At 60.1% G+C, this 15,279-nt stretch overlaps 1 protein-coding gene across 1 annotated transcript; it reads left to right on the top strand.

Moving 5' to 3' along the window:
• The first annotated feature begins 6,065 nt into the window (after nt 1-6,065).
• On the top strand, nt 6,066-15,012 carry MYMK (myomaker, myoblast fusion factor). The gene is made up of 5 exons (XM_028093428.1): nt 6,066-6,200; nt 10,499-10,613; nt 11,434-11,582; nt 14,257-14,373; nt 14,863-15,012. The coding sequence occupies exons 1-5, from the start codon at nt 6,066-6,068 to the stop codon at nt 15,010-15,012; spliced, it is 666 nt and encodes a 221-aa protein (XP_027949229.1).
• Nucleotides 15,013-15,279: the final 267 nt, after the last annotated feature.

Here is a 15,279-nt window from a genome sequence, read left to right as displayed (position 1 = left end):
CGACACAAACACCCCCAGTGCCTTCTCTTAGCCCGGCGGGACAGCGCCTGGAGGACAGGCCTGCCACCCCCGTGGCTTCGTGACCTCGCACATGTGTGTGACCCTGGGCCCACCACGCTCCACCCCACCCCGCCCTCCACCTCAAGGAACCCGCCGAGGCTCCCCCACCGCGTGACACCGGTGAGCCCCCACACTCCAGACCCACAGGGAGTTGCGGCTGCTGCTTCGTCTGCTGGTGGCCCTGGGGATGTCGGGGGGCACCCCGGGAGCCAGGGAAGGCTTCTGGGGGCCGCAGAGACCCTAGGAATTGGCAGAGGGAGTGAAGAATGAAGCACAGGCAGGAAGCACCTCCCTGAAGGCCTCACGGTGCTCCGAGCGTGGAGGGAGCTGGTGAGGTTGGGCCTCCTGGGCCAGCAGGCCTCAGGGGTCCTTGGGACCCACCTCACAGGCAGGAACCCAAGGCACCTGAGGAGCCTCCCGGCCGGCTGCAACACAAAACCAGAACCGGAGCACAGCCCGAGCTCAGAAGGGACCCACGCTCAGGGCTGAGGCTCTGCCGTCACCGTATTGAAGGTCTGAATAATGTTATCTTTGAATCGTGTTCTGGAAGTGACATGGGATGGGGTGACGGAGCATGCACGGGGGCTTGGAGCCTCGGCTCACACACAGCCTGCCTCCCTCCACCTCCCAGGTGCTTGATCCCCCACCCGGCCCCTCCGCCCCAACCCAGCAACTGCAGCTGCCTTCTGCCCCCAAGGGGCTGGGGTGAGGCTGAGTCTCCGGGTGGGGTCCTGGGTGCTTGCGAGGGTGAGCACTCATCCCCAAAGTATCCCCGTGCCCAAAGGAACACGACCTTAAACTTCAAATAAAAAATAGCACGATCAGTCTGGAGAATCCGTGGAGGAAAGGAAAAGCTCCATCCTGGTTTTTGAACAAAGGTCCCCCATTTTGCACTGAGCCCCACAAATCATCTAGCGGGGTCACTGCCTCCTGGTTCCGTCCCTCCTGTGATTCAAACGGTCTGGGCTCCCTGGAGAGACACTGCAAGGGCTGATTCCAGGCCCCCATCTCAGGTCCTGCTCCCCACTCCCCACTACCCCCCCCCAGCCCTTCTTTCATACCCATCTGGACATGCTCAGGACCCCCAGATGATCTACTGGGGCCACCTCCTCCAGGAAGCCCCCAGCGCCTCAGCGCTTTGTTAAGGCTTCAGAATGATCTTTCCTGACTGGCCACTGGGACCCCACAGAGCAGGGGCTGCTCCTGGCTCACACTGCGTCTCTGTGGGGCCCAGCATCTAGACGTACTAGGTGCTCAATAAACAAAGGGGTGGACTTGTGTGGCAGCTCCTGACGCCAGGGCCTCCTTGCCCTCTGGGGGTCTTCCACTCTCCTGAGGCTGAGCTCCCTGCTGGCCTCCTGACACCCCCCAGGGCCTTCGTCCCCTGGAGTGGCCTCACCCACACACATTGCCACCTGGGGCCCTGGCTAGGGAAGGGGTGCTGTAGACACCTGTGTTTTAGGAGACGGTCTTTCCACCAGAGCCTCCTGGATGTCTGGGGAGAAGCTTGGAAACAGGAAAACAGGCACATTTCTACTAGAGGCCAAGCAGGGGCAGGGGAACACGGGCAGAAGAGCAAGAAACAGGCTCCGGGAACAGAAGAGATCCAGGGCCAGGGAGGGGTGCCAGGGGGCCATGGGGTGACCAGTTGGGGGTGCTGGTGGTTGAACAGTCATGCTGGGAGCCAGGCGCTGTCCTGTACAGGAAAGCGTGCAGAGCAGAGCTCAGAAGCATGGGGACGGCAGCCAGAGGCTGTGTGAGGTGGGTCCTCGCCCCAGCACCCAGAGGCCAGCCGCGCAGCCTCGAGGGTGGCCCAACTGGACCCTCTTCCCCACCGTCCGGACTGCCCTCCCTGCTATCCCCCAGCGCCTGGGGCATGCTGGGTGCCTTCTGACACTCGGCTTTCCCACCCGGCAGGCACTGGGCCGCCGAGGGACCATCTGGCCAGCTTGGCGGTGACCGGCCAGACCCCAGAAGAAGCCCAGGCCCCCGAGGGCAGCACGAGCCAGCCCCTCCCCATGAGCTCCCTGCCCAGCCCAGGGCAGACGACAGCTTTCTCTGCCCCAGGCCCAGGGGCTGGACATTCAGGAAGAACTTCCTCCTGCAGACCACTGGGGCTTTGTTTCCTGGTCCTTCTTTCTCAGTCAGAAGCACTCGCATGTTCTGTTAGGCCAAGGCTTGAAGTGCAAGCAGGGGGACCCAGGAAGTGTGTAGGCCTCTCTGGTTCTCAGATTCCACAAGAGGCTCCTTTCCACCCAAATATGGAACAAGGACGGGGCAAGAGAAGCCTGGCGCGGCTGAGAAGGGAGCTTTTACCACGGGAGCTCCAGGGAAACGAAGCCCTGAGGCCGGCCAGACGGACGGACTACTGCTCAGAGCGCCACACACTCGTCTGCGTCCCCGGCGACCCCATGGGGCAGGGGCGGAGCCTCGGCCTGGCTCACCTGGCAGGCGCTCAGAGGCAGGGGGTGGCTCAGGGCTGCTAATTCTCAGCCGGAGGCTGAAGACGGCACATGATTGCTCTCACAAGCTCAGCTGCAGACACACACACGTGCACAGAGCAGAGGCCCCGCATGGCAGTTCCGGGGTGGGGGCGGTGGGGGGCAAGGAACGAGCTGGAAAACATCAAAGCCCAGACCCCTCTCGCCAGGTGCAGGGGCGCCTCCGCGGGCGCCTGCACAGCCCGAGGGCCGCTGTGCTCTGGGGCGACCGAGAGCCGGGGGTCGGGTGTTCACAGCTTGGAGGCCGCAGGCGCGGCAGCTGGCTTGGCTCTCCGGGGCCGGGCCGAGCAGACAGCTGTCCGGGAGGCGGGAGCTGTGTGGCATTCCAGGCATTTCAGCACCTCTATAAAACCGGCCTGCTCTGGGCCGAGGGGGCGAGGGAAGGGGGTGCGGGCCGTGGGCTCCCTCTTCCCCTGCAGCTGCCCCCCCACCCCACCCCCAGGGTCCCCCTGGGGCCTGCGCCATCTGCTGGGCGGAGGGGGGATGCCGCCTCGGGCTGGGCAGGGAGGCCAGGTCATCCTGAGACCCTGAGCACTCTGCAAGAGTCGGTGCCAGGCACCAGTCCCTGCTCCTCTCTGGGCCTCAGTCTCCTGCCCTGTAAAATGGGGAGAGCAGAGGCAGCGACCCCCACCCCCACCCCCCAGCTGCTGACAGGACCCAACAAAGTAGGAAGAGTGCTTGGCACAGAGCCCTACACATGGCCGGCCCTGAATCAACGTCTGTGTGCGCGAGTGGTTTTCAAGACACACACAGTGCGGTGGGGGTTAGAAGGGAGAGCCCTCACCCCGGCGGGGGTCAGGAGAGGCTAAGGGCTACAGTATGAATGGGGAAGGCCCCAGCGGTGAGAGTCCGGGCAGAAGGAGGGGGAGCGGCCTGTGGGCTCGGGCGCAGCCGGAACCCGAGCAGGTGGCGGGGCAGGGGGTGTCCACAGCAGGCCAGCGGGCAGGGCCGCAGGAGGGTGGGGACGGTGGAGACAGGCTGCACGTGGGTTGCTCAGGCCCCCGGCTGGGGCTGCCCAGGTGGCGTGGGCTCCTAGCCCCGCCCCGTCCTAGCCCCCCACACTTCTCCCAGGGCAGCCGCACCCTCAAAGCGGCCGGCCTGTGTCTCCCACTCTGCCTCCCCCTCTCCCGGCCCCCAGGCCTGTGGCTTCCCAGGCTGCAGGGAGAGCCGAGGGTCATCTCAGTCCTGTTCGGAGCTGGACGCCTTCCCCTGAGCCAGCTGGTCGGTCTCCAGGCGGCCAGGTCTCAGAGGGGAGCCACACGTGGGCCGCCCCCAGCTCCACGCTGGACTTGGACATCCGGCCAGTCTGCAGGGGCTCCCTGGGCTGCCCCAGGCCTGGTCACCTGTCTCCCCACGTTGGGGCAGCCCCCCTCGGCCCCCTTCTGCCTTAATCACTGCAACACATGTACAGTCAACCGTACCCCTGCCTTCCTCCAATAGCTCCCCCTTCTCTTTTTCCCTTCCCCAAGCTTACAGCCCTGGCCCTGGAGTTCACAGCTGCAAAGAAAACACACACACACACTCATGCACAAAACCAACTGTGGAATGTTTTCCTGCTTCTGAGCAGGGTTTATGGCTCCAGAGGGTTCTCTGAGCACCTGACATCTACTCGCGTTTCCACACCACAGGGTTTATATTCCTCCTGGGAGCGGGGGCTGGGGGCTGGGTGCGGGCAGGAGCGGAGGGGTGGAGAGGTGGGCAGGGAGAGCAGGCCTCTGTGACAACCCACGTGGGGTCGCCTGCCTCCTGCCCTGCCCGGAGCTGCACACACAGCAGGATCTGGTTTTCCCATTTGGAGAGGGAAAGGGACTCCTAAGTGCCAGACTGAAATGTGCAGGAGCCTGGCCTCCTTGGACTTTCATTCATTCTTTGAACAAAGTCATTCATTCAGCCAGTGTTTGTCGAACACCCACCGTGTGCCAGGCTTGGGCCCGGCACAGGAGCACGTTGGCTTGCCCGGGTGCCAGGCCAAGGGGGCGGCCTGCCCCACGGACGGTGCTGTTGAGCCAGCGACCAGAAAGAGGAGGAGGAGGAAATATGTTCTTGCAGGGGAGGTGGGGGGCCGGGGGTAGGAGGAGAGACGGGGTCTGAGAGGATGGTGGAGACCCGGGTGGGTGGTGGGGCAACAGAGCCGGGCCATGGATGGCCCGGTGGTCTCCTCGACCCTTGGACTCTACCCCAAGGACGGCAGGTGCCTTGGAAGGCACCGAAGCAGAAAAATGGCATGACCGAATGCATTGTTGCAAACAGTAGAAACGGGCTCCAGCTACCTGTGCTCCTGCTGTCCCTGGGTGATCACACTCTGCAGTCCACCCCCCAGGAGAACAGAAGCGTGGCACATCCACACAGTAGAATACTACTCGCCCAGCAACAAAAGAAACCACCTGACACGAAGTGGGCGTATCTCAGGGACGTTCTGTCGGTGGAGCAAAAGAGGTCAGACCCCAAAGAATGGGCCCTGCATGGTCCCATTTGTACAGAATTCTAGAACAGGCCAAGTCAGGCATGCGGCAGAAACCACAACAGCCCCTGCTTACGCTGGCAAAGGGCCTGAGGGGTCACCCTGGGGTGATGGGGAGACGCAGTGGTCACACAGCTGTATGCGCTTGCCAAAATTCATCCATCTGTACTTCAGATCCGTGCATTTTGTCATATGTGAATTATATCAGGATGAAAAAAGAGAGCAGAAGTGAAGATTGTCCTTCGGCTGACAACAAATCAGGCTGGGGAGAGTCTGCCTGGGTAGCCCACCCCTCCCATCATTCCTGGGCCAGAGGATAAGGGGGGACCCTGCCAGAGAGTTCCCTTAAAACCTCTTACAACAAGGGAAAGTGGTTTCCCAAAGGCCAGTGGAGGGATGCTGAGATGCAAGCTTCAGCCTCATACCAGGAGCCGGTTAGAGATCATCCTGCTGTTTACTACAGATGTGAAACAATGTAACCATAGAAAAGACTGTTTCATTAGCCCAGTTGCCAAGGAAAGAGCAGGCGAGTGGGCCGCGATGTGGGCTGGTAAAATATGACGCTTGTCTGCAAGGTTCTTTAGTGATTAGAATTGACTAAACCTGGGGTTCTCTCACCTCTAACACCAGCGGACATGTGACTCAAGCTGCAGAGACCACGGTGCACTCATTCTGGGCTCCCTAGGGCCCTGGGGAGAGGGCCCGGACAGAAAGAGGCTGAAAGCTGAGCATTCTACTCATGGGGACTTTACTCCAAGGTTGTTGCCTCAAAGAAAAAAAGTATGGTCTCCTTGAATCAACAACTCTGGTCTCTCAAAAAAAATAAAAAAAAAAATCAGAGACAAGTGTTGATCACATGGCACATCAGCTGTTGGACCCTATCCATGTGCTCTCAACATATGCACTCCTTTCCCTGCCTCCCTTCTTGGTGTTCAAACCACAGCTGCCATCGGATTCCCCACTAAAGGGAGCAGGCCTTGTCCCTTTGGTTTTCTCTGCCCTGGGGACCCAGGAGGCCTGCGTCCTCCCCTGCTCCCCGGCCCATGGGGACGCTCGCAGCGAAACTGCTTCTGCCCACCCTCAGCAGCCTGGCCTTCCTCCCCACTGTCAGCATTGCTGCCAAGCGGAGGTTCCACATGGAGGCCATGGTCTACCTCTTTACCATGTTCTTCGTGGCGGTAAGTCTGGGGGACCCTCCCAAAGGTGCAGGAGAGGGGCCATCTATCCACCACCTTCATGTATTGGTGAGGAAGAAAAGAGATTTGGAGGTGAAAGAAAGAGCCTGGAGACCGGGAGAGAGGGTTGGGGGACCCCTCCTCCGCTCTGGACCTCAGTCTCCCCATCTGTGCCAGGATTGGTGTGCGCAAGACCGAGCCCACAATGGGCCAGTGTCAGTCAGTCCAGGACAAGCCCTTCGAGGCTTCCGGGGTGCCCCTCGTCTTGCTGCCAGCAGACCACGCCAGGCCGCCCCCACCCCCCGCCACTCTCCCAGCTACAAGCACAGGGCAGCAAAGCAGGGAGGAAGGGGCTGAGCCAGGCCCGGGAGGGGTTAGTGGGGTTTAGGGAATGCGTAGGGCCTGGGTGAGTCTGATTCCAGAATTCCGGAGCTGGCCCCGGTTCAGGAGGGCCTGCTCACGTCTGCTTGTCTCTCCTCCTTGAGGCCTACGTCTCTCTCTGAGTCCTTCTTTCTCCATGTATATGCCTGGATGACTGTCTCTCTCTCTCCCCCTCCCTCCCGGCAGAGCTCTCTCCCTCTGTATTTCTCCTCTTGGTTTTCTCCGCGTGCGCCTTTTTTTCTTTTATTCTGTCTGTGTCTGGGTCTCTCTTGACTTCTGGAGCTCTGTCTCCACAGAACTTGCTTTTGTCCCAAACCTCCTGGTCTTTCCCTGTCTGGCTTTGTTCCCCTGGCCCTCCACGGGTCTCCGCGGCTCTATCTCCCGTCCGTAAGCTTCTGTCTGTCCATCTGTCTGCCTCCCCTCCTACCCATGTACCTCTCTATCTAATCAATCATCACTCTACCTACCTAATCGATGACCCATCCCTCCACCCATCACCGATCTGTAGTCTCAGTGCTGACCCGTGTCCCTCTGAGTGCCCCATGCTCACAGCTGGCCTCCCCCCCTCTCTCTGACAGTCTGCCCCATCAACTCCCGTCAGACTCACCCTTCTCTGAAGCCCAGCTTCCTGTGAGAAGCAGGCACCGGGGAGGCGAGGTTCCGCCAGTCTCCTCCTTGTGGCAGTGCCAGACATGTGAAAACTCGCATGCCTCCTGCCGCCAGCTGGGCTCGCTCCTCAGCAGCAGGCCTCCTGGGGGTGAGCGTCAGGGTCCTTAGGGCAGCCCTGGGGAGCGAGGTCTGTGAGCACACACATGCGTTTGCAGACGTGTGCGCACCTGTCACGCCGACGTCCTCGTGAGCTGAACCCACGCTTACCTGCAAGGGGAGAAGCTGTGTGTGCACATGGGCTGGCGCTCCCTTAGGCAGCAGGGACCTGGGGCTGGGGGTTGCCTGGGGCTTCAGTCTCCATGCCTGGGTGGGAGAGAACTTGGCCGCGGTGGTGCTGGCCACGAGCCAGCGTCCAGGCTGTGGGGCGTGCCGGTGCTCTGGACACACTGTCTCATGTAGTCTTCTCAGCTCCCCGTGAACCTGGGATTGTGACCGGCCCATTTGACAGATGAAGAAACTGAGTCCCACAGAGGCTGAGTCACATGTCACTGTAAGCACCAGATGCACCCTGGGGCTCTCGGCTCATTCAGGGCATCTTGTCCAATGCCATTTCGTTAGCTCCGCAAGGGACCCCTGCTTGGGTGACTTCCAGGAAGTCAATTTGACAGAAGAGAAACCCAGGCACGGAGTGGACCCGGGACTTCTCTGCAGGTACAAGGGGCTTAACTCTGGGGAGAGGAGCCAGGGGTCTTGTCCGCAAGTCCATGTCAGACCCAGCCCCGGAAACCCACAAACACCGCCAGGCCACCCCTCCCTGCTGGGGCTGGGCTAGCCCCCAGCTGCCTCCAGGCTGTCCTCAGAGGCCCACCCTGTCCCGCCCTAGCCCACCCAGAGTGGCAGAAGCAGCTGCCTCCTATGACAAATGTCCTCCGACCTCAAAGCCACACTCAGCCCCTTTCTCCCAGAGCCTCATGTGACACCATTGCACCTCTAGCTCCCACGTGGCTTCTTCTGTGTTCCGACCACAGCCTTCCTGTGACAGTTGCTATTTCTGTGCCCAACACTGTGCCCTGTGCTCCGTCATGGGGAGTCCCCTGGCCCGCCCTGCAGAGTGGATATTCTCGCCCCTGTTTGACAGAGGAGGCCCCAAGCTGCCAGCCACTCACCTGAGCTCACAAAGCGAGGATCAGGAGGCTGTGCTGTCTCCTACCAGATCCCCAGCGGCACTCCACCCCCGCCGGCACCCTCAGGGGCCAAGTCCGCCCCTACGTCGGAAGAGGGAGGCAGGCCTCACAGGCACAGATGCCGGGACAGTCAGTGCTCCGCCCTGCCTCCTTGGCAGGTAGCACTGCTCTGAGTCTCTCCTTTCCCACCTGTCCAACAGAGATGAACCACGGGCCTGGTGGGAGAGATCCTCCTGGGTCAGCTCTCCTTCAAACCACTCCAAACCCTGCCTCTCTCGCCCTGCAACCACACAGCCAGGCTGAGACAGAGTATTCTTGCTCTTCATGGGACTGGGGTGGACACTCCCGAGAATTTCACAGTGATTAAATCTGTGATTATATGTGGTGATCTGTGCTACAGGAGAGGCATGGGTGCAGAAGCAGCAGATGACGGGGGGGAGAGATGTAGTTCTAGAAGTAGTGGGAGAATATCCATGTCACTCACAGGGCCTAGCTCTGCCTGCCAGAGCCACGTGCAGCAAGTGTCCGCCCTGCTCTATCCCACAGAGATCTGAGCACCTTGATCAGGCCCTACCTGAAGCTTCCCTTGCCCCAGCTAAACTGTCATGTCCACAACCTATTTGCTCTCCTCCATCCTCTTTGCCTATGTCACTCTAAAAGGTGCAGCATCCAAAGTTCAACACAGTTCTCTAGGTGGGTCTGAGCAGAACACAGAGAAGCAGGAGTGTCACCTCCCTTGTTCTGGACACTATACCTCTATTCATGCCTCCTATGTGCACCGTAACTTTAGGTCACCTGTGATTATAACCAATAGAGCTCTACATCGACCCCAACTTGCTTCAACTCACCGGTGACCCAGGGCTGCTGCTCCCCCTGTAACATCCCCGGGCCTCCAGACTTGGGCTGCTCTCCTGGGCACCTCCTCCCCCCTGCTGAGCTGGGCTCACCAAGAGTCGATTGTGCTGGTTCCCAAGTTCGTTTATGTCCGTGGAACTTGTCAAAATAATTACATCATGTAATTAAATATTACTTAAAGTGATGAAATGTGTATGCAAAAGGAGAGAGTTGTTTTCTGTAAGAAATCAGCTGACTGCTTTGAGAATACTCCACAGAGGCATTTTGCTTTAAAAATCTCTACTAAAGCACACCCGGCTGGCTCAGTCGGTGAAGCATCTGCCTTTGGCTCAGGTCATGAACCCAGGTTTCCAGTATTGAGTCCCACATCGGGCTCCCTGCTCAGTGGGGGGTCTGCTTCTCCCTCTCCTCCCCCTACTCATGCTCTCTCTCTCTCTCTCTAATAAATAAATAAATAAAATCTTTTTTAAAATTGCTATTAAACTAGGTGTTGGGGAGACTAGAGGAGAGAGATGGGCGAAACTACCATGCCGTGCTCAGCACGGTGGTCTCTGCAGTCTCCCAGAACTTTAAAGAAACCGAAGCTGAAAACTACAGCCAGAGGTTCTCAAAGCGTATTCCCCACGGGTGGCTGGCAGCAGCCTGAGAAACTCTTAACAATGCAGATCTCTGACCCCACCCCAGACCTGCTGAGTTAGCAACCCAAGTCTTCATGATAGCACCTGCCCCCGCCAGGGTTCTGGTGCCCACTCACATCTGAGGACTTCCCCAGTGGGGTAGCCCAGTCACCACAGAGGGGAACGGCAGAGGAGAGGGCCGGGCCGACGGGCACCCAAAAATAAGCCGTGGCCTCACGCCCAGAGGTGCTGAAGGAACACACACGTACTTGCTGTCAGTAAACCCAGGTGTTGAAGGAACATGCAGGGCACGTCTTCGGGGTCCCCACCTTGGTGGGCTTCACCTGAGCAACGCCCGGCCTCTGTCTGGTCACGTCATACGTAGAACATAAGAGACACGAACGAGCCCTGAGCACAGCCCCAGGCTCCCAGCCGCTCACGTGGATTGTTTTGTCTAACCTCCACAAGACCCCATGAGGGGAGCACTTGGCTCCCCTTTTTTCAGGTGGGGAAACTGAGGCACAAAGTGACTTGCCTGAGCCTCGCGGCTAGTGAGTGGCCTGGCTGGCTGTGGGGCATGGCTGCGGCCCAGCCGTGGCCCCGGGGCTCCCGAGCCATCCCCTCTAGCCCCTGACCGCCGTGGGTTTTCCGGCAGCTCTACCACGCCTGCACCGGGCCCGGCCTGTCAGTGCTCTGCTTCATGCGTCACGACGTCCTGGAGTATTTCAGCGTCTACGGGACAGCGCTGAGCATGTGGGTCTCACTGATGGGTGAGTGGCCACGCCTTGTCGCCCAGTGTCCCTGCCATCCTCCTGCCTGCTCCCAGAAAGAGTCGAGCCCACTGACTCTGCTCCCCACCCCTCATCGGGAGCGTCTCCTCCCCTCTCCTGGGGTTCGAAGCCTGGTTTAATCGATTAAAAAGAACGCACGGTCCTCAAATGCCCTAAGTCCCATCCTCACATCCTGTTCAATTCACACATGAACGAAGGCTCATTCAGACCACTTTACGTGGTGGAGCTGTGCCGTGGAACCTGTGGAAGGGCTTCCCAGCTCTCTCCCCCGGGAGACCACAGTTCCCATGTCAGGGTTTGCCCCCAAGACTTTCTTGAGGCTCATACAAGCATCCACGCACATCACTGTCAGCTCAGCTTTTTACGAGGATGGAATCACTGAAAAGCGCATAGTTTCTGCACCTTTTTTCTCATTTAACGCCGTCTGGCAGCAATGTCAGGACGCGTGGGCCCCATCGCACGGGCTCCCTGCCATTTGCCCAGGCCCCATGAAGGACCCAGATCTTCCCTGTCTCCTACCGTGTGTCTTTGTCTTCATCCCTGGAGTCCTCGGGGACAGGTGTGCACTGACCTCCTCATGAAAGCAGTTTCCCGTGAGTACAGCCCAGGCTGCTCTGTCCACGTCTGTCCCTTACAACCAGCTGGAACTCAGACCTGGGGGTGGCCGGGCTGGGCCATGGGGTCTCGCTGGCTGGGGGCACCCCGCACTGGGGCCCCTAAGGGATGCCTCTGGAGGAGCAGTGGCCGGGAGGGGCAGAGAGGCCGCTCACCTCTCCCGGTCCCTCTCCCCCACCTCCAGCGCTGGCCGACTTCGACGAACCCAAGAGGTCGACCTTTGTGATGTTTGGCGTCCTGACCATCGCAGTGCGGATCTACCACGACCGCTGGGGCTATGGGGTGTACTCGGGCCCCATCGGCACGGCTGTCCTCATCATTGCCACAAAGTGGGTGCGTACTTGTGCGAGCCTCAGCGGACGGGGACACCTGTCCCCTGTGACCCTTCCACCTTGGGGTCTCCATTTACCTCCCATCTCAGGGCTTCACTTAAAACACAGAGACAATGAGCATCAGGTGCCCCCACCACACAGACGCTGCCTGTGTCATCTGTGCCCACTAGCTCTGGACCTAACCCAAGTGACTCCACTTCTCTGCCTCAGTTTCCATATCTGAAAAGTGGTTGTTACGGGGACAGTCCAGGACCTACCTCATAGGGTTGGTTCAAAGATTAATTGAGTTAATGCATCTAAAATACTGGCATAGAACCCAGCTTCTAATGTGCTCAACACATAGGAGCTATTACTACTATCATTCTTTGCGGAGAATGACAGCTTTAGAGGTGCAAAAGCAATTGGAAATGGCCTGGGTTAATCTGGGAAGACTTCATGGAGGCAGTGAGCCTTGAGTTTGGTTCTAGTGAGGAGGGAGGCTGTGGTGTGTGGCAGACAGGAAGTTGACCCTGACACCTGGTCCCCAGGCCTCCCTGCACCCTCTGTTGTACCAAGGCCCTCCTGGCTGCAAGGGCTGAAAGCCATTCATGCTTCCCAAGCTAACAAGGGATGTTAGAGCAAGATGGACCCAGGGGCACTTCCTGGGACCCCAGAAGGGAAGGAGCTGAACCTTGCAGGGAGCAGAATACAGGCCTGGCCTGCTGGCAGGCCGGAGGCTGGGCCCACTCTCCAGCCGTGCAGCAGCCCAGGCCCCCAGGTGACATCCCTCTGGCACACTTTCACTCCTTTGGAGCTCCACCTGAAATCTCAGGGTGTCCCAACTCCAAGTGTTGGCAGGAGGGCTGGCCCGGCCCAGCCCAAGTCACACACCCACTCAAGGCCCCCAAATTAAGGCCCAGATGGCAGGGCCTCAGGGGACAGGGGCGGGGAGCTGCTGCTGGGCCACCTGGGGAGCAGGAGGGCAGTTCTCTGGGAAGAGGGGTCAGGCTGGGCAAGTGGTGCAGAAGGTGTCCATCAACCTATTTTACAGCTGCAGGAAGGAAAAGAAAGCCCCGCTCCTCCTACAGCCAGGGAATAGAGGATTTGTTCTGCCATTCAGTTAATGAAGGAAGTAGGGCTCAGAGAGGTCAGCAATCAACAAGAAGTCACACAGCAGCAGGCGAGGTCAGGTCTTGACTTTCCAAGAGAAGAGAAGGAGCCTCTTTCTCACTCCAGCTTCCCCAAGGGGGAAGGCTGACCCAGGAGGCCCCTCGGAGCTGCCTGTGAGAGCAGGGGAGGCACGTTGGGTCTGGACCCAGGGAAGGACCCCGTTAAGGGACATGTTGGAATGCATAAACACAGAGCCCTGGGTCTCGATAATGCACTCACTCCCCGGCAGGAAGTAGGATAGGCTGCTTGGTCTGCCCTGGAGGGCCGTTCCTCCTGCAGATCTTGGCAGGTCTGGATCTGCGCTGGACCGTAATGAGCCAGAGTGGAAGCCACTCGCTGGTTTCCCTGGGAAGCACTACGGTGACTTCCACGGCCCTCGGGCTGTGGATCCGGACACAGGAACCAAGAGGTCTGCCTGGCTCCCTACATCTGGGGCTCAAATTGTGTTTTTCAGACCATTTAACGTGGAGTTTATTTTGGATTTTCCAGGGCAGTTGTTCCCTGGAATGAGGGTGGATTTTTCTCTTGGAGGCTCGTCCCTGCTTGAGCCCGAGTTGGGGACAGCAGCCCTCGGGGAGAGGAAGCAGAGAGAGGTGGGTGTGGGGGCTGCAGGGCAGGGCCGGGCCGGGCTAGGACCCAACCCCAGGCAGGCGCACGGCCTGGCCACCCGCGCCCAGGCGCCCCCAGCTGCACCCACACGCTCTCTGTGCCCGTGCGGGGCCTGATGTCTTCTTGGCAATGGCAAATTCCAGAAAACCGCACCCCAGACTCTGGTGGCCTAGCATGCCCCGACCGGCACAGGGCGCCTCCACCTGGGGGGGGGGGGTGTGGTTGAGGGGGCCGCCCCAGGCCCATGGGGGCTTCCATGATCCGCTGTGTGCACAGGCGGTTATCGTGCTGAGATCCCAAACACCCTGCACTCTGAAACACCTTGGCCCCAGGGATTCGAGGTTGCAGGATGTGGTCCCGCATTTACTGCGCATTTTCAGTGTACATGAACCCATCTTTTTAAGCGTCAATGCCTGCTTGAGCCCCCCCCACTAACGTGAGCACTTGAGCAACCAGAGTTTCACATGTTGGTCAGCTTATCTCAGAAGCACTATGACGGGTCATGATCTACGAGCCACTGAAGGGTCCCTCGGACCACCCCACAGGCGCCCCCGCGGGCCATACGGTGGGCGGGGCCAGCACTCCAACACCCCCTTACTATGACTCGTCCCCGGGGGGCCCCTCTGGCTGGGAGGGGCGCACGTGCAAGGGTGGCCTTGTTAGGCCCCAAAGAGGCAGGCAGGGGTGGGGGGGTCTTCACAGGGCAAACTGGCCCAGGGGTTCCCAGACGAGCCATCCAGCCTGGGGCTCCCTTGGGTCCCCCCGCCATGGGACCGGGCACGTAGGGCATCTCCCTGAGCCCCATCTCCCACCCAAGGATAGCCAAGGGGCTCGTGCGTGCCCGGGGCCAGCTCTCCGGTCAGCTCTGAGCAGCATCCCCGCCGTGTGACCTCTCTGCATGACCACTCTCCCCACAGCTGCAACAGATGAAGGAGAAGAAAGGTCTGTACCCCGACAAGAGTGTCTACACCCAGCAGATAGGGCCCGGCCTCTGTTTTGGGGCGCTGGCCCTTATGCTGCGCTTCTTCTTTGAGGTACGGGGACTGGGGCTCCTCGGGGTGGCTTCAGCATCACATTCCTGCCTCCTCTGTCCCTCCTGCTGGGTGGAGGGGTGCCTCCCTCCCACCGCTGCACCGTCCACCCCCAGCCCCAGGGCTCTCACTGTCTGCGTGGATCTGAGATGAGGTTCACAGCCCAGATGGGACCTGGGGCTGGAGCCTGCACCTGCAGGAAGGAGGGAGGAGGGAGAGGGGAGGGAGGAGCCCCAGCCTCATTGTCAAAGGCCCAGTGTCCACTTTCCACCTTCAGCGCTCCAGGGGTCTGAGGTCAGGAAAGACGGCCCATGGGCTGGATGCTGAGGAGAGGCCCCTTGGAGGAGGGCGCTTGGGCCAGATTCTGGAGGGTGGGGCGTGTGTGACTGGCAGGTGCCCTGGCATGCCAGGCATGCAGGCGGCATGGAGCGTGGGGGAGGGGGGCCTGAGGCCGCAGACCAATCCCCCTCCCGCCCTCCCCTGCCCCCGCAGGATTGGGATTACACCTACGTCCACAGTTTCTACCACTGTGCCCTGGCCATGTCCTTCGTCCTCCTGCTACCCAAGGTCAACAAGAAGGCTGGAAGCGCAGGGCCCCCGGCCAAGCTGGACTGCTCTACCCTTTGCTGTGCTTGCATCTGACTTTGCGACCCCTCCCCTGCCCCCCGCCCCCCCAGCTGCAAGCCCCTGCCCTCCCCCGTCTCACGCCTGGAGAGAGGCCTCCTGCGCTGCCTCACCCTGGAGCGCCCAGGGGAAACATCTCTCCTCTGAGCCTGAGAGGTCCCCAGGGATTTGGGGCGCACCTTGCTGAGTGCTTCTTGAGAGCCCAGTTACTGTGGTTCCTACTGTGGCCAAACATCATGCTCGAAAGAAAAGACCTTCCTCCCTCTTCCTCCTCCTCCTCCACCA

This window comes from Eumetopias jubatus, unplaced genomic scaffold (genome assembly GCF_037043125.1).
Source record: "Eumetopias jubatus isolate StellerSeaLion01/CBP00866 unplaced genomic scaffold, mEumJub1_p1.0 scaffold_15, whole genome shotgun sequence".
NCBI classification, from domain to species: Eukaryota; Metazoa; Chordata; class Mammalia; order Carnivora; family Otariidae; genus Eumetopias; species Eumetopias jubatus.
This window is presented reverse-complemented; position numbering and strand designations above follow the sequence as displayed.